This window comes from Setaria italica, chromosome V (assembly GCF_000263155.2).
Source record: "Setaria italica strain Yugu1 chromosome V, Setaria_italica_v2.0, whole genome shotgun sequence".
NCBI lineage: Eukaryota > Viridiplantae > Streptophyta > Magnoliopsida > Poales > Poaceae > Setaria > Setaria italica.
Window position 1 is genome coordinate 34,017,406 of NC_028454.1, and position 24,166 is coordinate 34,041,571.

Below are 24,166 nucleotides of genomic sequence, written 5' to 3' on the forward strand. Positions count from 1 at the left end.
TTATGCTACCTACTAGAAACCACCCAAAACTCTCGTGTCGTCTCTTGTTGCTACATCTATACGTGGGTGCGGTAAGGAAAGAAGGAAGAGAGAGGACATGCTGCTTATTGCAACGGACAAACCATTATATTTTTGGAAAAGAAAAAGGAGAGACAACAGTGCACATTGTTTGGTTTCCAGATCCGTTTTTTCCTTTTTCCTGCGATCCATTGGCGAGCATATCCCTGGCAAAGGCAGGAGGCACTGCTCCTCTTTCCCTGTTGCTGATAAGTTTAGCATATCTATCTACAGAAGATAATGTCAGCGAGCATGCATGCGCCCATGGCCTCTGCCATCAGATTCAGATAGGTCGCCTGCCAGCTACCAGTACCCCGGAGCGGCGGAGCCTTTTGGAACCTCGATTCATGCACGCATCTGTCAATGGGTGTGTAGTGCAGCTGCTGCAAATCATGTCATCGCATCACGTCATGTACATACTCGTAGTAGTATGTATCCCAGAAGCTACAAAGTCTGAGGGATACTTGGTAGGGAATAATTGGGTATTGGAACCTGGAAATTTGAATGTCTCTTGAACCGATGCACAAGAAAGTACACACACGGGTTAAGCTTTAGCTATGCTGTTTGGAATGTTGCTGCTGCTTCTTTGTCAGTTGATCATCTTCTAGCCTTCTAGGGCTGTTTTTTCCCCCATGAGTAAGTAGTATACAATTGATGAGAAGATTTACATCAAAGCAAAGCTCTGGACGACGAAATGGAAATTAACGAACGAACCAGCTAAGTGAGACGCCGAGACGGGACTAATTCACCTCGGTGATTGCTACCATCTGAGTTTGGCGATCGAGCTAAACAAAAAGGTACTAGCTAGAGAGAGATCGGTCGCCCGGTAGCATAGCATTAATCTACACTAGTGCCAGCTCTACGAGCTGCTTCTTGAACGCCGCCTGCGGGAGCGCCGCCAGGTCCCTGGCCCTCTTGCACCCGGCCATGGCCTCCGCTGGCGCCGCCGCCGGGGCCTGCGCCGGCGCCGACAGCAGGTCGACGCCGAAGAGGCGGACGGCTTTCGCCACCGGCGCCGAAGATGGCTCCACCTCCACTACGGGGCTTGTCAGGGCGGCGACGTCGCCGTTGGGCCGCAGCCTGCAGGCGATGAAGAGCTTGCTGTCGGCGCCGGCGGCAGCCGCGGAGCGGTAGAAGCCGACGACATCGCCGGCCTGGAGGCCCTTCTCCTTGACGAAGCGGCTCCAGCCCTTGGTGAGCACGTAGCTCTGGCTGCTGTTCCAGTACGAGTAGCGGAACCGCCACACCTTGCCCCCCGCGTCCTCGAAGTTGAGGAGGACGCCCTTGCTCTCGCCGCCGGCGGACGGGAGCTGCAGCGGGAAGTGCTTCTCGGCGTGCTGCTTCGGGATCACCAGCCGGTTCAGCTTGCCCACGTCGCTGGGGGTGACCGTCTTGTCGAACAGGTGCTCCCGCGCGGCGGCCGCCGCAGCCGCCGGAGAGGGAGACGGGGAGGAGTGGGCGTTGGCGAGCGCCGAGGTCGTCGGCGCGGACGCGGCGGCGGCGAAGGCGCGCTTGTTCTGGGCGAGCTCGTCGAAGTAGGTGTGCTTTCGGAGCATGTCGACGACCTCGGCCTTGGAGCGTGACACGAGGAAGCGGAGCTCGGCGGCGGCGTCCGGGTCGGCGTCCGCGAGCGGGCGGAAGTTGGTGACGGCGTCGCGGCCGCGGAACCGCTGCGCGGCGACGTCGTAGGCGCGCGCGGCGTCGGTCTCCCCCGCGAAGGTGCCGAGCCACACGCGCTGGTGGCGCTCGTAGATCTGCGCGCCCCACCGCCCGTTGGGCTGCGGCACCACGCCCTTGTACCTTGACGACGGCAGCTTCCCGCCCACGCCCACGCCCGCGCCCGCCCCCGCGGCGGCCGCGGCGGCCGAGTCCGCCTCGGCGCCCGGCTCGGCCGCGTCCACGACCGCGCTGGCGCCGCTGCCCATGCGCTCCAGCGGCGCCCCCGCAGAGGCGGCCGCGGCGGCCAAAGCCCTGAGCTTGTCCGTGGACGCGCCGCCGCCGCTGCTGGTGTCGTCCACGAGGCTGCTCGCGCTGTCCATTTCAGTGCACCGCCTCCCACCTGCATCGGGTACTCGGGAGATGTTTGTGTAGTGTGCAGGATAGGTGGGGGTTAGGGGAGGGAGCCGGGGGATATATAGCATCGGTGGCCGGGTGGGTGGAGACTGGAGGCACGGCGTCGTAGTTTCCTGTGGACGCCACGCCATGCCAGCCCGTAGGCCGTATATCATGTCCGCGTGGGGGAAAACAAAAGAAAGGGGGTGCAAATGGTTTGGTTTGCGCCTTTGCGGCCGTGTTTTCGGCTTGTTTCCTTGTGATATTTTTCCGCCGGGTGCTTGGAAATTTATTGTTGCCGCGTTGGATACTTGGATGTGTGCAAGTACAAGAGGCATTATACTATCGTGGAGTGTAGAAGTACCAGTGCGGCGACGTCACCGGCATCCGACCCCGTGGGCTGTTAGTTTTGGCGACTGGTGACCTTGGATGTGGTGTGGGCGAGTCAACTCTCTCTACCTGGATACTAAGCCTACACGAAATGAAAAAAAAATATTTTCCTTGTTATTGTTGCGGGTGATGATCCGATCAAGGCTGGCTGGCTGGCAGCCCATAGGCGCCGGTTTGCCATGTCACCCGCGGATCCCTTTATATCTTGGCTTTTGGCCTTTTTGTATGTTAATAAATGTCTGGGTTTTTGCTTTTGTGTGTTTCGGATGCGTGCTGCTGACTTGTATGATGCTACTGGTATTATTGTTGTTGTTGGTATAGTCTCATGGACTGGTACGGTAGACCTTTGTCTAGAAGCTTGTAGAGACCAGAGAGACGGAGGGGGCATCGGGTATAGCATCTCTCGACGCGAAAATTCTTTGATGGGAATGGCATGGAATAAGAAACTACTACTAGAAACAACCTGGTAACTATCTACATGTGACAGGTGCGTGGAGACATGACCAACCTGCTGGGAGAATAGTCCAAAACATTGGAGGCTTCCTGCATAGGAGCATCACTGTTGCTTCGTGCCTTTGAATTGAAAGCCTAGACGGTGACACGTTAGGTTTTATGCTTTTCCTTGGTCGTTTCTGAATCGAGGCTATTGTGGGATCATGGACCAATCTTCTTCATCTGTACACTTCAAGGCAGTGGTTACATATATTACGCCATAATAATTTTCAAACTATTCAGAGGAAGAATATGCCCCGCAGACTGGATGCCAATTCTATAATCAACTAAGTTGAAATGAGCATCAGCTTGAGTGTACTTGTACAAGTAGATCTATCACTGCCTCCACCACCGTCAACACTGAGTCCTCTTAAACTTCCCCCTTTGTAATCCAGATCCTACAGAAACCCAAGGCAGAATAGAGAAGCAACAAAATAACCAATTTCATCTATCTTCCATATAAAAGAAAACAAAATAGACCGGAATGAATTTAGGGAGGTGCAGAGAGTGAAGGGGAGGCCTTATATACTGCAGCTTAGAAATGTAGAATTTTATTATGTGTTTTTTAGAATAATCCTTATAACTTTGTCTCTGATCTATTATGTTGTCTAGTTCATATTTGTACATTTTCAAAAATAGTTATGATAGTTATAACTTTTTTTTTCTATGTTTGCATACACACATCCACTGTTCATCAATGATCTAAGCGTTATCACGTCTTTTATCCGCACGGGACAACCTTCTTCTCTCCCATGGTTGTCTACGGCAATTGTCTTTCTCAATTGTTTAAGCATTTTTTTTGTTGTCCACAAGCATGCACAATATATCCATTATTCAACAATGTTCCGAGCATTACCACATCCCTTATCCACACGGGATCTTATTTTCTCTTACTGTTGCCACCACAATTGTCTTTCTCAATGATCCAAGTGTTTTTATTTCCATAGGCTTGCACACGTATATCCACTATTCATCAATAACACAGGCGTTACCACATCCCTTATCGGCACAGAACCTTATTCTCTCTCATGTTTGTCTACAACAGTTGTCTTTTTCAACGATCCAAGCGCTTTTTTTAGGCATGCACACATATATCCGCTGGTCATCAATGATCGAAACATTACCACATCTCCTATCCGCACGAGACCTTATTCTCCCCCATGGTTGCCTACACCACTTGGCTTCCTATATGATCCAAGCACTTTTTGGTTCATAGGCATGCACACATAAATCCATTGTTCATCAATGATCCAAGCATTACCGCATCCATTATTCACACCTCACACATAACCGTATTCTCTCCAACGGTTGTCTATGCAATTGCCTTTCTCATATTAATGCTCTCCTCATAAGCGTGTACTCCCCCCATTTCTCTAGATTCGCTGCCTGTTGGCACCAACTAGGTGGGCCCTTCTCCTCCTCCTCCTCCTACTGCTGTTGTTGCTGCTGTAGGATCCAAGCATGGCATAATTAGGGTTCAGGATTAGAGTTTTGGGATAGATGGTTGTTGCGATCTCCGGCTCTAAAAGGATCTCCCGGGAGGCTGGTTGTCAAGCAGCAGAAGCAAGCGTAGGGGTGGTGGATGCGATAGGAGCAATGAAGTTTGAAGGTGTTTGCACTCGTGGCAGTGAAGGGCCGTGGCAGAGGTGGCAATTAGCTGCTAGAGTGGGAGCCGATGGAGGTCAAGTCTATCAACACTCTTTGTTAGTGAAACACGGGTGGAGGGCAATGCAATGAGTATGCCACCACCTGCAGATAGTGGTTGAGGTTGATGGCAGCGACGAATGCTAGTAATGCAATGCACTATCATCGTGATCCAGCGGGGGCTCCGTTGCCTTAATGAAAGTAATCACCACCGCCATGGTTGCTCTCCTCTAGGCTCACGGGACGCCACCCTTGAGGTGTCCAAGGGTTCTTGCACTGGGGAGGGGGAGGGTGTAGGCCTACACTCATCGCAGCGGCACGTCTCTCCAACTGCATGAGGTGTGTCCTTATCCGAAATTCGTGATTGCCCGTTTCCACATCCTCGTTGTGCCTACGGTGCCAAAGGAGGATCTTCCACCCTCTGTTCGGCTTTGGGTCATTGCAGGTTCTCCTTTAAACAAGTTGTCGGTATGTCACTTGGTCGGCAATGTGCTTAACTTCAATTACTCGGTGTGTGACATCTGTCTGGGCATCTTTGTCATGGTGGCGGCCTTTGGTGATGTAGCTAGGCTCATCATGTTATAGGGACCTTGCTCGGTTAGCACCAGATATCAGCATTTTAGGTCTGGCTCTAGCCCGACGAGTTTTGGCCTTCCCACGCATATTGGAGGGTTGAGCTTGGTCAGCGAAAATAAGGTCCAAAAACACATGCAACCCAAGTCCATCTAGACAATTTATTTTATTTTATTTTCTACTAAAAAAGATCAGAAGCCCAGCTCAGCTAAAATTCATCCTAACAATGCCCAAGGGATGGTCATGGGCATAATTTTTTTACCCGAAATAAACCAGGTTTTCGGCCTGGCCCGAGAAATGCTTAGATCTATTTGGTACCCTTGGCCTTGTTCTCTTCCCTTCTCTCCCTCACATTGAGGCGTTCCTTGCCAGTCTGCTGAGCGCGGTTGGCAGCACTGCCCTGAACCCTACTCCAAAATTTAAAATTCAAATGCCCACCCTTGACATGCGCAATTTGACTTGACCACTTTTCGAGGATGCTCCTCCTTGGCCATCCTCCAGGATCCCGAACACCAGTGGCTAGGATATCAATGCTATAATAAGGTAAGTTGAATAAGTTGAAATAGGTAAATGCTTGTGTACTTTAGGCTAGATGTGCATTGCCTACGTCCCTACTTAGGAAGTCACCTAATTTGTAGTGATGCAAAGATATTATAGAAAGCTAGGGATTAGTGATGTATTACCAGTGTCCAGAAAAAAAATGTTATCAATTTCAAACAAATTACTCCCTATGTCCCACAACATTGCATTTTTATGATTTTTTTAGACATATTAGCAGTCATAAGAAATGACTTGAATACCCCTAAAGCCAATCTCAGTGCATAGTTTCATCACACTACTACCAAGAATGCCATGTTAGCTTTTCAATGAAACAAAATTGACACTCTCAGTGCAAAGTTTCATTGCACAATTTCATAGACAGACTGCAGCTTTAATTCTTTAATAATGTTATGATCAAATGTGTCATGGGATGAAATGAAAAGGGCCTCAGTGGGTGTTTCATTCAGTTTCATGATCTTGGTAATTGTGCAAATCATGCCAAGTCAGCACTGATGTGTCCAGCAATTTATTGCCATGACACCTCCATTGAGACTGGACTAATAAAGTCAATCGAGCGAATCTTGAAAGGAAAAAGAAAAACACGTAATAAATATGCATGCAACATGGAATGGGAAAGTGTATCTTAAAAAGGAAAAGTGATCTATCAAATAAATGCACTTGCACCTTGGTAAAGGGAAAACATTAGCAATTAAATGTGTGCAGATTGGGAAGGAAAAATGCATCTAGAAGGGGAAAAAAAAATCCGTCAATCAAATCTGCATGCCCCTTGGAAAAAAAATATATCAATTAAATGCATGTGCACCTTGTGAAAGGAAAAATGGCAATTAAATGTGCTTGCGATCAAATCTAGCAAGTCCAGATGCTACAAATGCATTCTTTGGGGGGGGGGGGGGGGGATTTACATCTAGAAAAGCGCTTTTTTAGGGTTAGAGAGAGTAGGCCTGAGGGTCCCAAATCTCTTCTCAACCTTCATGTGCTAGACAGTTTGTTAGAGCAACTTCAAGAGTTTTCCAAAAAATTCTTCCCCAAAACTATGTATTGCGGGCTCTTCCAAAAAGTTTTTCCTTAAAAACATATCAAGCCACAGAAGATCGCTAATAACTAGCCCCCAATATTTCAAAACAGGTCACATCATCATAATTGGACCCAGCCCGACGCCTCCTTCCTGCTCTCTCTCCATCTCATTCTTTGTTAGGGTAGTGCCTCAGCAACTGCTTGATGGTGACGCTATCATCGTCGAACAGCTCGTCGCCCAGACCTTCCGCGTTGAGGTTGAAGAACAGTATGACCATCCTGAGAGCCCTGTCCGGGTGGTCGCCACCGACAGACGGCCTGCCGCCGCCCTTGAGGCGCAACGCCGGTGTGCGAAACGCCCAGAGCTCCATGAAGAGCTCCTTTCCCTCCTCGATGTCTTTCACCATGTTGTTGTCTGCCATGAAGCACTCGTACTCCGCGCCGCCGGTCAGGCAGTAGAACCCGGTGTCCTCAGCGTACACGCACTTGAAGCCGTAGCACCGCCCGTCGTGGCTGAGCACCGGCACGTTGAGCCCCCCCTCCCCCCGCATCCGGTCGTCGTCGATGATGGCGTCCAGCTCGCCTCCGTGATGTGCGGGCGGCGGCGACAAGGAGCAGTTCAAGACGATTGGGGAAGGACCGGTCCCCCGCATATATGCGGGGCGATGGAGGTGCTTTTAGCGTTCACTTATTTTACGGGAAGGATGGGGGGAGCTGTTGGAGGTAAGTTTTTTTTTTCCCCTAAATAAAGTTTTGGGATAATTTTAAGGAGGTTTTGGAGTTGCTCTTAGTCAAGCTAATTAATGTTGCCCAAAGAAAACAAAATCCACCATATTAGGACATTAAATGTCGCATGATTGCCCAGGCCAGGCCGTAGGGAAGGGCTTGGCCAGCAAAAATCCGGCTGGTCCGAGCCTGCTAGACAACTTATTTTATTTAGTTTTGTACTAAAAAAGAATGAAAAAATGGCCGTCCTGGAAAAATGATCAGGTCTAGACCCCACGTTGCTAGTCCATATATAGACCAGAATTGCATTATTTATGGGACAATAAATTTAAATTATGGAATTTCATTTTTTCGAATGGAGAGTAAAAAATTGAAAACCGACCACGAAATAACATAATGCGATCCTAACATACCAATTTGGTAAGATACAGAGAACACTAGTGTAGAATAGAGAATGCGGCAACAAAAGTAGGCAATTTGGTACGTGCTGCTTTTCTTTTAAAAAAATATGGTGACAAAAACCGATTACAAATTTAGGGACCTAGTGGGGAGGGATATATGTTGTGCAGCTTAAAATGTTGAATTTCATCACGTATTTCTTTTAAAAGATTATCGTTATAACACTGTCTCCCCATCTATTGTCTCAGGGTGACAAATTCTTAAACAATACATCGTCCAATTGTATAGGCCCCATTCTATGCTAGTTTTTGACTCCATCCAGTTGGAATCCACCTTACATGTCTGGAACGAAGCAGCAAACAAATTAAACACACACATGGAAAAAAAACATGCCAGCTTTCGAAACCTTTTTTCACCTTTGGCTATACTCTATTTGAAAGGATGGGGATGGGCGCTAAACATTTCAGGCATCACCCTCCATTTGCACCTCGTTGGTTCAGCCTAAACAAAGCTGTTCCGTTCCAAGGATAACATTTCCTTGAGCAGCAGTTGTTGTTGATGATGTTACTTGATAAGTCGGCGCGTGCATGCCGATCCCAACCGGCAACTTGCGCTTAGGATTTGTTGACGTGATGGGTGTGGACGTGTGGTGTGCGCACCGGGCTCTGGCTAGACGTCGCCAGGGGGCCCAGGGCCGGTACGTACACGAGCGAAAACAACAGCGCGCCCGAGAAAATCTGGTCAGAGATATGTTGCCACTTGATGCTCGCGAGCTTGCTGCGTACCGAGCCCGGTCGAACGTCAAGTGGAACCAGTAGTGTAATTGCAACGGCGACTCGCTGCAACTTGGCGCCTCACTCTCAAGCGCGGGGAACGCCAGGGCTCGTGGAATTGGACAAGGTTTGTTACGAAAACGCTAGCTACGACTGTAGAATGGGGGGAGGGGAGACTTGGTTTGCCGGTCGGTCTAAACCGGTGACCTTTTTGTACTGCTGCATGGTTCGGTGGGGAACAGCTACTGATTGGAACGGAAATGGTCTGTGCTGCCAACCAAACATGAGTGAGAGAATGATGAGAGAGATGCCCGCTAGGGAATGGGAGGAAGACCTCCTGACTAGGAGTGGAAAATTAGGAGCAAAGAGACCTTTATTTGTGATGCCAAAAGCTTAGCTTTTTCCAATGGGAATGCTAACATGCCAGCATGAGTTCAGTGTGTCATTGTCTAGAAGAAAATATATAGAATGGAGTAAGGTTGACTGTTATTTTCTGTTTTGGTGAATGGTGATGGTTATTCTAGTTAGACTAGCCGTACGTACGACTACATGCTGTTGACACGCGTATGTCTGACGAAGTGCCAACGAATGAATTGCCACATTGCACTCTGCAACCCCAGATATGACAGTTAGTTCTTTTTCTTTGTGTGTAAGCCAGATGCCGCAATTGAACAGTGTCAACTTTGGCGGGCGCACCACAAGGACCATTTGCACGTACTCCTATCGCGGACTATTCCTGCCAGTCGTAGATTCCGAGCCATTCACCTGATATTTCCATGACCTCTACTCCAAGTCATCTCTCTGAGTCATCACCGATCCGGCCACACCACATATTACCAAGAATAGATTACTTCACATTCACAAAAGCTACTCCTCCTTTTATTTTTATAAAGCATGATAGGACCTAACACAGTCTTCTAGATTATACTTTAACCGTTCATTTATCTTACATTATATTATTTATAGTTATAAATTTATAATCATTGGAGAGTATATTTATTACGAATCTAACCATATCAAGTTTGTACTATAAAAATAAAAAAATGTTAGTTAAATTATTAGTCAAAGATAGTAAAGTTTGAATCTTAGGTGTGCGCCTTATAAAGATAATCGGAGGAGAAATGCCCTAAAACACATCACGCACACAAAATATCGTACTGCCATTTTTTGTGGGCAGGGTGGGAAACAGTTGTTTTTTTTTATGTGTGTGTGTGAGGGAGAGAACTTGCAGGCAGCGCTTCCAAACCATATGTTTCATTCTCTTCAAAAAAAAAACCCATATGTTTCACACCTGACCTGGCGAGTCAGCACCATGGTGCAGGGAAGGATGGGGCAAAGGGCATGCATGGGAGATAGGCCCCGGTATCGGTATGGGGCTTGAGGTTGAGGGTGGGCCCCCGGGTGAGGGGGCAGGTGGATGAGGGAGCAGCGTGGCCTTCACATGAAGTGTGGACCCGCGCCATGCCCAGGTGCACTCCCCCTGAAACAATTTGCAGCTGTTGGACGGGTGCTGACCGCTGACATTGCCATTGCCCATTGCTACTGGCCTTCTCTCTCTCTCTCTCTCCTACTGTTTCTATCTCCTGTGTCTATCTATCCAACCAATTGTTTTGTCTTTCCCTGTGAATAATGCAGGGAGTGAGAGAGTGAGAGGGATGCGATATTCTATCGGCGATTCGGCTAGCTGTTGGCTTGCGCCGATTTTGTTGCCGATAAGGCCGATGAGAACGAGAAGACAACTATACATGTCCGTTCTACGGCCACTTGTTTATCTCGGATCGGCGGCGAGAGGGCATTGGCTCATGGCCTTTGCTTAGCTCACAAGGTGCTGTGCTATCTGCCCAGCTGGGCTGGTGGCTACCTGTTTCTCGATCTCTCGTGTTCAATCGCATCATTACAGCACAACCATCTGATTACTGTATTTCAGGAATTATCTGAGCAGAAGAGACAATGGGCGCATATATGTAGCCCTTTCCTTCCTTATCTGAAAGCTCACGTGAAAACATCTGTGCCTGCTGCGAATTTGTGCCTATCATAATTGGCCACCGGCGGAATGATGCATGAAACTTGGGGCTCTGGGTGTGCAGGTCCAGTTGCGAGATTTGGACGGGAGGGACAGGGATCGCTGGCCTCCTCGTCAGCTTCCTCCCCCCTGGCCCCTGCCGCCGGTGGATTCAGGATTCGTTCCGTTCATGGAAAGCGACGGTGCCAGGCGGCGACAAAATCAAGTGCTAATCTGCCTTGCTTTATTTAGAACACTAGCCTTCATTCAGATTTTTCAGATAGTACACCAGTTTTAGTATCTTCCCATGGAGATATGATTAGTAGTGATACCTTTTTACTCTGCCGGTGAAAGTCGCGGGTCCAAATAGCTTTGCTAGTTTGGAGGAATCCGGCGGAGCGATCAGCTTTCTAGCTTTGGCGCCGTGCAGCAGCAGAAGTCTAGAAATTCCCCTTCCAGTCCAGAAAGAAAAGAAAGATTGGATCGACCAGATTCTGCCGCGTCACGGACGACGCGGTTCTACGACGACAGTTTGCTAACCAACCCTTGGTTCCAACACGAAATTGGTGCGACCGTACGTGCAACCCTCGAGGCGGGACGCCGATTGGTTCGCACCCCGTGTTCGGCCATCACCCGTTAGTGCCCCTGACCTCATCGGCGAAATTCTTTGACATGAAGAACAAAGGGACGCACGCAGAGCCGAAAAGCAAAAGGGAAAGGGATCGGAAAAAGAACAACAAAATACTCGCAGCAAACAGATATGGATCGAGAGGTTTAAACAAAAGAAAAAACATGCACGGACTTGATTGCTCCGGGACCAGCCTTCTTAGCTTCACGTGTTCCAACTTGCCGGCCGCCGCCGCAATGTGTTGGTGTCGTTCGTCCGTGTCTCACTCACCCCAGTGGGCAGTGGCCAGTTGCCACCTTTCCTGCTGCCCCTAGCGGCTCGAGCTCGCCTGCTCAGGTACCTACCGGCCATTAGAAAACCGGAGGCCGTAACCACCCCATTCACCGATCCTTTTATCCCGGGCCATGCCCCGTATCTCCACGCGATCCTGCTGCTGCTGCTGCTGCTGTGCTGCTGCACAAGCCAATCCGCGGATCCCCTCCTGTTCTCCGCCATCGTCTCACCTCATCCCCGCGCGTGATTCCTCCAGCTCGAGGGGATGGACGGATGGGCCGCCGAACACGCCGCGAAATTATTTTTATGTGGCCACTCACCTGACACCTCCTCCAACAATGCGATGGATGGATGGATAGCTACCGACAGATAGATGCAGGGATCAAAAAGGTTTTCGCTCATCATCTCATCTGCACGCGCAGCGCGCCCGCCCATGTGTTCCATATCACCCAGAAAAAAGTGCACTCAGTTTTATATACGTGTGTCCCTGTAATCTGTATCTTTTATATGTTTGGCTAATCCGTCCATGTCACAGCTTGCGTAAGCCGGTTAGTTACACATCACATGCACGCGCGTGCGTGCGTGCGTGCACCGGCTCAGTTGATCTCTAACCACCGCCTCTAGTTTTATTAGGTCAGATTCCAGGTGAGCGCCACGGCTAAAATATCCCAGGGTTTATCCGACTGACCTGGCGCTGGTTATAGCTAGCTCAGCCGTAGCTTAGCGAAACCGATTAAAGCGTGGTGATTTGATTGCCCCTCCGGCGATATGCTGAAGGGCCGGAGAAGATCGCGAGAGGGGCGCATAAGCGCCGGGCTCTTGCCGTCGTTTTCGGCAGAGATGATGCGATCATGAGGCGGATTTAATTGGGCGCGAGTGGATTGTTTAAGACGAAGGCCGTTCCGAGTTTTGACCAACGGGGTTGGCCGGAGGTGGCATCCGATCCTCGCCCCGCATTTCTTTTCCTTTTCTCTTGCCCGTCCCATGTGAAGATTGCTTTGCACGGCCGTTCCTCCGCGGATCCGAATTGAAAGTGCTCGTAAACAAGTACTATATTCAGAGAACTAATTAAGAGAAGATGCGGACAAGATCTTATACATTTTGTTGGTATCATCAGCGGCCACTAAGAGAGCAAAGTCCTGGCTTTTGCGTCCGCCCGTTTTCTGAAATGACTGGTATGTGAGCAACGTGTCGCCAGGAAAATATTCCCTGTGTCGATCGTGGTGGCATCGTGCGCCGGTAGAATGATCAATGATGCTAACAGATTATTGCGCCGAGATGGATCGAAGTTTAGCGCTAACGTGCAACATGCTTTGTAATAGTTGGATGGCTACATGTCTGCACAGTCCTGCTCTACTACTTAATAAGTACTGTACTAACTCTTCCTGGGAAAATTAAAAGCAGCATATTACCCGTTCAAAAAATATAGCATGCTTTTTTTTTTAAAGAATTCTTCCTTTAGTGTGTCTCCAATGATCTAGCTCCGAGCTAGCTGAGTCAATTTTTTACTCTCTAAATAGTGCAAAACATACGAGATTAGCGTGGAGTGAAGAGCTAGTCTCACTCGCTTTTCGACGTAGCAGCTGTCTTATTTTTTTGAGGTGAACAACAAGGGAGACCCGTACTGGTATTTTCGATTATAAAAAGAGGATTACACACAATTTTACAAGGTATTAGACATTCTAAGTTGTCTTTATACATAGAACCGCATTAAATTTGAGCTAGCAGCTAGGGCAGCCGGCAGGTTTAGGCGAGGCGCAGTCGGTCGCAGATGGATCTCATGCACAGCTAACCACCCCAGTCCACAGTTCACAGCGCACACTTGCGTACTATACGTGATCTACTACACGTCTACACCACAAGACGCGCCCAATCGACGAGCAACAACGAAACGTGGTCACACGTACGGATCGAGTGGAACTACCGAACCAACCAAGTGACCAACTGGTGTACGCGCGAGACGATCGAGGAGTGGCATGGCATGGCGTCATTCATGCCGTTTTTCCTTATGATTCACGTACGCGTCATAATCTGACATGCTACGACGTGGCCTCACATGCCTGGAGTACGGAGTACGCAGATCGAGTAGTAGAAGTGTGGACCTCTGTATCTGTTGGGCGATCTACGCTGATTTTTTGTCATGTTTTGTTTACAAAAACCGATAGTGCAGTCGAAGAATGCATGGTTACGTAGCTCTGACCTCTGAGTCACAGACGTACAGTACACTGTACACGCCTCTTCTTTATCACAGTGACTCTGGGTGTTTGATACGCCTCCTAAATTTTAGCACCTGCCATATCGGATATTTGGATGCTAATTAAAAGTATTAAACATAGGCTAATTATAAAACTAATTGCATAGATGGAGTCTAATTCGCGAGATGAATCTATTAAACCTAATTACTCCATGATTTGACAATGTGGTGCTACATTAACCATTTGCTAATGATGGATTAATTAGGTTTAATAGATTCGTCTCGCAAATTAGCATTGGATTCTGCAATTAGTTTTATAATTAACTCATATTTAGTCCTTTTAATTAGCATCCGAATATTTGATGTGACACTGCTAAAGTTTAGCACCTAGTATCCTAAGACCCCCTCCATTTTGCTATGGACTACATGGCTGTGTTAACAGGTGGATTTCATGAGATTATTTTCAGTGCCCATACGGCTATATACCAATTGAGTGGTCCAAGAGGCACGGGCGGTCTGATCCAGCGGTTGCTCTTCCCATCTCTAGCTGCAGTTCAGGAGCTTTATTTAAGATGCAAAATTGATAACTAAACTAAGCTGTATCAAGTGGAACTTCCTTAGCCATGCCCATCGGCTCCAAATTCATGTCCCAAATGTTTATATAAAAAAACAGGATATTTCACACGCATGTATATGGAGCATGTACTTCACACTTCGTGATGGCAGGAAATTCTTTTACGCATATGACACCTATGCTAGAAGCCAAAAAACGTGTTTCCTTGCATCTAGAGATGGGAGGAAGAAAGAGCTCACATGAGTCATCTCTAACTGTAAGGAAAAACGCAGCAAGCACGCAAATTGGTATTCCCATAAGATGAGCCAGCAGGATATCTAACCGTAACTAGCACTTACACTTCTGTAATGGCTTCTACTATCCACACCTGAAACTTGTGAACATGCACACAACATCTTCTTTTCCAAAAAAAAAAGAAAGAAAAGAAAACAGGTAGCCAGTGTCAGTTGATCGTGAACATTGCCGCACCTGAAACTTGCAAGTATCTTTGTGAACTAATTATATCGTGCTCATTGTCCATGTCAGCGGTGCTAGAGCATCCTATGCAACATACTAGTATTTCCCCATGGCGGTGCAAAAATACGGCCATGTTCGTTGGAAAGAGAAACTGCCACTGCCATGGACCGGTGCCGTGTGGTCCATCTGCCAGCCAGCCAGGCATGCACATTTATTAATTTTGACATGCAATTCACGCCAGAACGAAAAGATCTCGACATCGGCTGGGCCATTACTTTGTAGCTGCAAGTTGTTGCCTGATGCGTGTAGTAGAGATAGAAATTGCCTGTGGCAGCAGTACAATTATGCCTGGATTGGCACAGAGGCAAGTTGCAATGTACTCTACTTCCCCATGATTACTCCTTCTAGGTATAGATGTCCAAACGGGCGGCCCAACCTAATCTGGCACGGGCCCAGTCAACTTCGTGTCGGGTCGTGCCCACCCACGGGCCGCAACAACGGCCCAAGCACGGGACCATGGGCCCATTTCGTGCTGGACCAGCCCAGCTGGCACGGGCAGCCTGGCTAGACCCATGCCAGCCTAGGCACAGTGGTTCAACGCCGCCGTCGGGTGAGAAGGCTGCGAGGGAGGAAGGAGGCGGTGGCGGTGGAGGCCGCGAGGGAGTGAGGCGACGTTGGCGGCGGTGGAGGAGAGGGGGATCAGCGCGCTGGTGCCGATGGTTGAGGAAAGGAGAGGGGAAGCGGCGCCAGGAGCTAGGAGGGGAGGCTGGAAGGGAGCGTCGCACGTCGAAGGAGAGGTCGAAGGGCAGGCCGCAAGCAGAGGGGAGGAGGGGAGGTCGGATGGGAGGCGGCGGGGAGATGGCGAACGGGCAAGGAAGGGTGGCGGCGGGAGCTAGGAGGAGAGGCCGGAGGGGAGCACCGCCCGCCGGAGGGGAGGCTGGAGGGTAGGCCGTAGGCGAAGAGGAGGTCGGAGGGGAGGTGGCAGGGAGATGGCGAGCGGGCAAGGAAGGGTGGCAGCGGGAGCTAGGAGGGGAGGCCAGAGGGCAAGCCGCAGGTGGAGGGGAGGAGGGAAGGGAGGAGGGGAGATGGCGAACGGGCAAGGAAGGGTGGCGACTGGGTAGAGGTGAGATGGTCTAGGATTGGTCGGCCAAAATGTTTGATGTTTGTATTTATACGAGCTTTAGCGGGCTTGCTCCTTGACACCATACCGAACTGGATCGCCCGTCGAGCCGGGGGGGCGGCCCACGCCCGGTACGAGCTGCCGGGCTGGGGTAGATCGAGCACGAAGCTCTCCGTGCCAGGCTGGGCCGGGTTAGAGCCGGGCCAAACAAATCGGACTCCGTGCCAGGCAGGTGGACCACGGGCTGCATGGACATATGTACTTTCAGCGTCCAGTACTCGCTCCTATTTCCGGGAAGCTGCAATGTACAGCTTCTGTTCCCACTGGGAAGTGGTGGACTGGTGGTTCCGTCTTCCGTGGTTCATCCCATATTCCCATTCCCACCCCTGCTACTCCCACTGTTGGGCAAAGCGAGGCTCCAGTCCTGGGGGCGGCATTTTTTGCCAGCCACGACTCAAGCAACAAACCATACGGCATGGAATATAGATCTGGACTTGCATTTCTGCAGCATTCACTGACCGGCGAAAAATGCGAACAGCACTGCCCGGCCAAAATTGACGAGGAGGAGAGCGGAAACAAAGGCCATCGTCGTCCCTGTTCTAGTACTGCAACTTTATACAGTAATTAATACCTAGTATAGTGCAGTGCTAGTAAGAGGTTTTGTCTTTGAGCCTTTGACACGGTACGTGTACGTGTTCGAAGCACATTCGATCGCTTGCCCAATTCAAATTACACGCGTGTGCGTGGGCGCGTGGCCGGCTAGTAGCTACATGGATCGAATCGACCGGTGGGAAACGCATCGACCTCTTGCTTGCCTGGCGTAATTACCGTCGTCCTCGCAAACAAGGCTGTAACCCACGTGAAGGAGCAAGACTCGAAGCGCACTTTGACAAGGTCAGTCGTCGTTGCACTGTGCGAGTACGAGTACATGCTGCGTAGTGTGTGGGAACAATGCAAGCTCGCGGTCCCACAGGCAGGCAGAGGGAGGCCAACGGCAGGTGGAAACGAAAGACGAAGTGGCCTGGCTAGCAGCGTGCTGCAATTTTTATTTAAAAAATAAGGAGTGTTTGATACTACGTGCTAAACTTTAGCAGTGTCACATCGGATATTCGGATGCTAATTAGGAGGACTAAATATAAACTAATTATAAAACTAATTGCAGAACCCGTGCTAATTCGCGAGACGAATCTATTAAACCTAATTAATCCATCATTAGCAAATGATTACTGTAGCACCACATTGTCAAATCATAGATTAATTAGGCTTAATAGATTCGTCTCGACTCCATTTGTGCAATTAGTTTTGTAATTAACATATGTTTAATACTCATAATTAGCATCCAAACATCTGATGTGATAGGTGCTAAATTTTAGTAGGGGTATCTAAACGGGGTCTAAATGCATCCGACGGCACAGTGCATATCTGCCTCTGCAACGGGATCCTAGGGGGAAGGGTGCATGAAATTTAAGAGGCCTTGACGCGCGCGGAGTGCGGGTGCAGGTCCGTGGGCGCGCCAATGATTGGCAACGATCCAAACACGCTGGCTGAGATCAGTTAACGTCCAACAAATTGGTAAGGTCATCATTGGCATCCATCCAAACGTCCCTAGATCACTACTCCACATACCTACATTATTGCCGGTTCCAAACCGGCCTTCGGTTTAGGATCCGTCGTTTGACTTTCGGCTGTGCTGGGGGATCTTATCGCCGCTAAACCCAGAACCGACGGTGATGCCAACTTTTTTTAAAAAAACCATGACCCGCCAACCCCACGGGTTGCGCTCGGCCGCATCCCGGCCTCCCCGGCGGCAGTGCTAGGCCTCCTTGCCGCCGGGTGCCACCGCTGCAGCCCGTCCCGCGCCGCCGCCCCGTCACGGCGCCTGTCGCCGGCCACTGATACGGCCCCACTGGATCCGGCTGGCAGCCGCAGTACCGGAGAGAGAGAGAGAGAGAGAGAGAGAGAGAGAGAGAGAGAGAGACGACCGGGATCTCAACGACGCCCGCCACGCCGCCACGCTCGACTCCTGCTGCCGGATCTAGGGGCCTCCGCCGCTGCCCGCTCATCCCTTCGCCGCACTTGACGCTCGGTGCTAGATCTCGGGGCCTTTGTCGCCGCCCGCTCGTCCCTCCACCATGCTCGACGCCCACCACCGAAGCTCAAGGCCTCCGTCGAGGCTGCGCTGCCACCCGCTGGCCGCTACCGTGCGCCACCGCTCCCGCTCCTTAACCCGCCGCCGCTCGTCACCAGCGAGTGAGGAGTGAGTAGAGGGGGAAGGAGAGGGGCGGTTGAGATCCGACTGAGGGAGGGAGAGAGCGGAGGAGAGGAGAGAGCTGAGGAGGCGGCGGAGGGAGGAGAGGAAGGGAGGGAGCGGAGGAGGCAGCGGAGGGAGGAGAGGAAGGGGTGAGAGAGAGGGCGAGCGGGGGACGGGGGAGCGGACGCCAGCGATTCAATAAAATTGGAGTCCGTACTAATTTCGGGTCCGAGAACACCCCATCATCACCAACTTGTAATACAAACCGATGATGATAAGATATTATCACCACCGGTTATAGTTTTCACTGTCGGATCATGTTAAAAATCGATGGTGATAACTTATCACCGCCGAATCGCTAAAAACCAGCGGTGATGGGCGGTGGTGATCTAGTACTAGTAGTGAATATGTGCGTGGGCCGGCCGGGTTGGTCTGGTCAGTCGCTTTGCGATTTGTGAAGGACCTGTAGAGATCTTTCGGTCTCAAGTTCCCGTCCGAACACAGCGGGGAGAACAATAATAACCGTTCCTGATACACTGCACTGTTGTGTTGCGTTGCTTAGCGGCAAATCGAGTGCAGTGTGGTGGGCCAGGTACCAGTGGGAAAGCATGCATGCATGGAGGAGGCATCGGTCACGAACGTGAAAGCGAGTTTGCGGCGATCCATGACTCTATCCTCCTGGCTTACCTCAATTTTGGTGGACCAAGTGGAGCGTTCAGCTTGCTAATAACACGTAGCTTTTGGTACCAAATTTGCTGCTAGTGTTGCTGAATGATATGTCAATCTCCGGTCGAAGAGGTTCTGGGGGTCAAAAGTGAGCCTCGGTTCAGCACGCTCCCGTCGCTGTCTCGTCGTCGTCGTCCAAGGCTACAAGCTACTATGATGGGTGGTGTGGTGGTCTGTTGTAATGGTCCACCAAGTTCTGGTAGATACCTTTTGGGATTTTTCTATGACCATCGTCCAGTGCACGTACCCAGCTGAAGAAGATGCCACAGGGACTTGCAGTCCTGTTGCTTTCTCGGTTCCTTCTTGATAAGCTCTCAACTCCGACTGGTGACGTGTTAGTAGATATCATCTGCCTAAGAGCAATGCAGGCATGGACTCTGGCGATATAATAGCCAATAGGTAGAAATCAAGAGGATTCCAGCGCCAAGGTGCATGGACGTCTGATTGGTGTGCAGATCAGGCCAGTGTCTTCGTTGCTTCTTGTCCTGCAGATATGCAGTATGTCATGGATGCTGATGGCCCTACGGAATTAGAAAGAGGAGGGTCACCTGCAAGCAAGTCCAAAATTAGTTCTGTGCTGGCCCATTGGGCTTCTAGTTTCAGCCCAATAAACAGGAGGAGTCCTCCTCGGCCTTACTCAATTGGGTTCGCCCTAGCAGGCCTAGAGGAGACGGTAAATGATCGAGCAAGTCGACCGAGAAAACAAAGAAACCTAGATGTTGTTCAAGCTCCTGATATCGACTGACAATTTTGTCCATCGCGCTGCAAATTCTCAGCATCATGCGAATGCGGATGCAAGAAAACATGACACAGGTGAAGGCTGTCACGACCAACTCTCGCCATCACGAACTCATCGACGTCAATAAACGAAAATCTTCTTGCGCCAACAGAGCAACACCAAGCAACAGGCAGTCAGGCACCACAGTTTTATTCACCAATGGAGCCCAGCCAGAATTGCATACGGTCCGTTGCTTGCCTGAGTTGGTGTGTGTTTGCTAGTCGTTTCCTCGTTTTTATGAGCCATTTTGTTAGACAGGCTGGGCACTTGGGCTCCAGCCCAACCGTGGGCTTTCCTTATTACAAACACGCACCTAAACAGGAGGGCCCAAGTATGCTCTTGTATCATCAAGCTTCTGCAGAATCACGTGGGAGTCTTTCAAGCAACCAGCACAAGCAGATCAATTTTTCATCAGAAAGGATATCAAACTATGACACCAGACCATGTCTCAACATTAACTAATCACTACGGGTGAATGGCGGAGCAGAAAGCACCATTGTCACCTGCCACTGGTGGCTTATTGCAACCCCAAAATTTCAGTCCCAAGAGCAACAAGGTAGGTTCATGTGTTCTACGTTGGAAAGAGGTAGCAGATCCAAGAGACAAGAAATAAAACAAAATGTGCCAAGTCCTAAATAAGACATGCATACCATCGACCTTCTGTTCACAGAGAACTATCAATGGTTGTCCAAGGAGTGCACAAACACTTTCTGGTACTCCCTCCATATCAAAATACTCGACGTTTCCGACAGCTTTGAAAAAATTAAGGAAACAGTGCAATTACCTTTTTGCCCTTTGTCCAATCGTCCATCTCTCCTGGTCACGCATCGCACTCCTTGCGGCGGCGGAGGAGGTCAAGGGGATCAGGTGCTAAACCAGGGGTAAAAAAGAGAAATGCCTCTGCTGCATACTACTGGCGACAAATATTTTGAGTCGTTCTCGTTTGTACTAGCGGCGACAAGTAAAATGATACAGAGGGAGTACATGGGAACAGACACTGAATGAATGGGCAGTATTCATGGTTGCATGTAACAATGAACTGATACTGAATGGAGCTATCTACTCTATGACATTAGATAACTTTGATTTGTGTTACCCTGCAACATATGACATCAGAGATTTTGCAACTGTAAGGTTGTATTTATGGATTTATGCCCCCCCTTTGAAATAGAATAATTTGCCGGTGAAATCTCGGCATTTGGATTACTTATAGCTTCAAGGTGTTACAGAAATGGATCCATCTTCTGATCTTAACCACTAGTCCAGCAAGAAGGCAAAAACTGAACCATGCCAGATGAAGAAGAGAGGTTACAGCAAAAAACGGAAAAGAAAGAAACCTTCAGGGAATGCAGAGTGGTAGTGTTTTAGGCTTAGGCCCAGTGCTTCAGGAAGCGAGGTCAAGAGAAGAACAGGCTTCGGCTTTCTCAACACCCTATATTATCATAATCACTCGAAGGCCAATTCTGTCACTGGCTACGAAGTAAATAACAAATCTAACGCGCAGTCCGATGCCATGGACTAAATGGAAAGGCTCCAGCAAATGACACCAGCAGATCACTACAGAATAAACTTCTAAAACAATCTCCTATAAAGCAGGCAAAGTTCATCACACACATTAGGATTTTTGGTATTTAGTTATGGTCCCGGAATAACACGTAGAACTAACAGTCTGAACTATTTTGATACACAAGTGTCAGGTATGCCACTGAGCACGGTGACTACAATGACTGGATTTAGACTGGAATTCTCTTGTGACTGCTGAAAGCAACAAAAAAGAAATCATACTACTCGGTAAATTCCATTGATTAGTTTAAATGTTGGCAATATGGATCGCCTAAGCTCAGTGAAAACTACACAGAAGTTGCAAAACAGCACAATCCAGCATTGGCCATTCCAAACATTTATTCATTCAAACACTTTGACCATAATTTATTATTCATATTACATGATACAGTTAAAAGTACAAGGAATAGCTCTATCCACTTCGACCTATAATTAGAAGAGCCTCCAGACCTAGTACTACAAGATATGGATCTTTCCACCATATCATGTTCACCAACCATAGTTCAAAAGGATGCAGGAATAGAATCCTGGCGATGATAATTGACAAAAAAAAACGCTTTGAGGGTTAATTAAACATATAAGCTTATATCTTACCATTGAGATTTTTTTGGAGAACATCCATCACAGAAGCAAAGTCAGCCTTCACATTGATCGGTGGATTAGCATACTGGCACAACATGCCCTGGATCTTTTTGTCATGGTAGTCGATCTTTGACTGTGTGAACTTCAGCCCATGAGCTGTGCTAACAACCACCGTACGGTCATTAGGCCCAATGATACGCTGATCCCGGAGCTTAAACAGAGCAGCAAGCGCAACTCCAGTATGTGGACAAGCAAACATCCCGGTGCGGTCAGCAAGTGTCGTTGCATCCATGAGCTCCTCCTCTGTAGCTTCCTCCACAATACCATCAGTTGCCTTCAGTGCGAACACAGCACGGTCAACAGACACAGGATCACCGATCTGTATTGCAGATGCAAATGTAGTTTCAGCAACTTGTGGCTGGAACTCAGTCCACCCTGACTTGTAGTAACGGTACAATGGATTTGCATTTGCAGCCTGTGCACAGACAAGCCGTGGCACACGATCAACAAGCCCAAGAACACGGCACATCTCGAATCCCTTGTAGAAGGCATAGATATTCCCAAGATTGCCTCCTGGAACAATGACCCAATCCGGCACCTGCCAATTGAACTGCTGCAATATCTCGATGGCCGCTGTCTTCTGTCCCTCAAGGCGAAGGGAGTTGAGCGAATTGGCAAGATAGATTGGCAGCTCCGCAGTCACCTCCCGGATAAGGCGCATGCAGCCATCAAAATCAGTGTCGAGAGAGAGCACGGTGGCGCCATTGGCGATCGGCTGGATGAGCTGCTGCAGCGAGATGCGGTCTGCTGGCAGGAAAACGATGGCGGGGATTCCAGCGGCGGCGCAGTACGCCGAGAGCGCGGCGGAGGTGTCTCCCGTGGATGCGCAGCCAACACCGGCGATGGGGCGCGAGAGCGGGGCGCGGCGGAGGCGGTTCACCTGACTGACGAGCACCGTCATGCCGAGGTCCTTGAAGGAGCCCGTGTGGGAGATTCCGCAGTGCTTGACCCAGAGATCGTTCATCCCGCCGAGGTGCTCGCGGCCGAAGCGTTCCGCCCAGAAGAGGTTGGAATTGCCCTCGAAGAGGGAGACGATGTGGTCGGAGTCGATCTCCGGCAGCACGAACTCCTTCTTGGACCAGACCCCCGAGCCGTAGGGCCAGGCGGTGCGGCCGACGCGGGAGTCGAAGAGGTCCCGCCAGTAGGAGCCCGGGTAGCGCGCCAGCGCCTCCATGTCGTGGCGCACGTCGAGGAGGCCCCCCGAGCTGGAGCGGTAGACGACCTCGTCGATCGAGTAGCGCTCGTTGGGGTCGCCGCCGGGCGCCGGGGGAAAGGGCTCGTACCACGCCGAGAACCCCTGCGCGGGGCCCCGGAGCCGCGCCGCCTCCTCGCGGATGTTCTCCTCCGCGGGGCGGCGGTGCTTCGTGGCCGTGGCGGGCGCGTCGGAGGAGGCGCAGCGCGGGCGGCTGGCGCGGGCGGGGAGGCGGAGTTGGGGGCCCCTCCTGTGGGCGGACGAGTGGCCGGAGCGGGGGTGCGAGAAGAGGAGGGAGAGGGAGGAGGAGGCGGCGGCGGTAGCCATGGCGCGGTTGGTGGGGCTTGGCGGCGCGGCGGCGAGATGGGGACTGGGGAGAGGGGAGACGATTAGGGGAGGAGGCGCGTGACGTGGCGGAGGGTTTAGCCTTTTTGAGAGGCGAAGTCGAATCGGTCGGCCGATCTGGACGTTAATTGGCGGCAAGTTGCCGAGGGGCCTGACAGGTGGGGCCGCGTAGTCAGCGTCCTGCTGCAATTGCCTTTGCCTGACTTCTTTTTTCACGTCCCCCTGGTCCGTTGGCAGCTGGTATGGCAAATTGACAATCTCCTGAGCTGAACGCACGTCCTGTCACGTCGAGCCTCTGGCTTCTGGGCACTAGCTCTAGCTGTAGCTGAAGACTTCAACACTTGGATGGCTCAAAGGCCGTGGCATCCTAACCACACACAGATGTGCTAGCAACCCGAAATGCCGATTTTAGCGAGCAATCTACGTTGTTTTCGTCTGAAAAGCATGAGCACCGCATGTGCAGAACGTGGAGAATCGAGCGCGAGACGACGAGCGGCTGCAAATGGATTTTGGATGGGTATAGTACGTGCTCGCTGAACCATCGAGGGTCCCAGGCTAATTACCACCACAGATGGTCACGTCAGATATTCTAGTCGGCTTCCTCTATCTGGATGGAAATATCCCATGCTCTAATTGTGTAATTGTGTGATAGTAAAGGGAAAGCTGCCACCAATTGTGCGTACGGAAGGGAAGTATGCTGCTTTCCCCCCTTTGGAAATTGGAACCCAGCAAGAGCAAGAT

The 24,166-nt window shown here is 50.3% G+C and overlaps 2 protein-coding genes across 2 annotated transcripts; both read right to left on the minus strand.

Moving 5' to 3' along the window:
• Positions 1-540: 540 nt before the first annotated feature.
• On the minus strand, positions 541-2,103 carry LOC101779366 (AP2/ERF and B3 domain-containing protein Os01g0693400). The gene has a single exon (XM_004969568.4). It carries the CDS (start codon positions 2,094-2,096, stop codon positions 900-902), a length of 1,197 nt encoding a protein of 398 aa, XP_004969625.1. The 5' UTR covers positions 2,097-2,103; the 3' UTR covers positions 541-899.
• A 19,445-nt stretch (positions 2,104-21,548) lies between these two features.
• On the minus strand, positions 21,549-23,529 carry LOC101779753 (threonine synthase, chloroplastic). The gene has a single exon (XM_004969569.4). It carries the CDS (start codon positions 23,405-23,407, stop codon positions 21,830-21,832), a length of 1,578 nt encoding a protein of 525 aa, XP_004969626.1. The 5' UTR covers positions 23,408-23,529; the 3' UTR covers positions 21,549-21,829.
• Between the last annotated feature and the right edge of the window lie 637 nt (positions 23,530-24,166).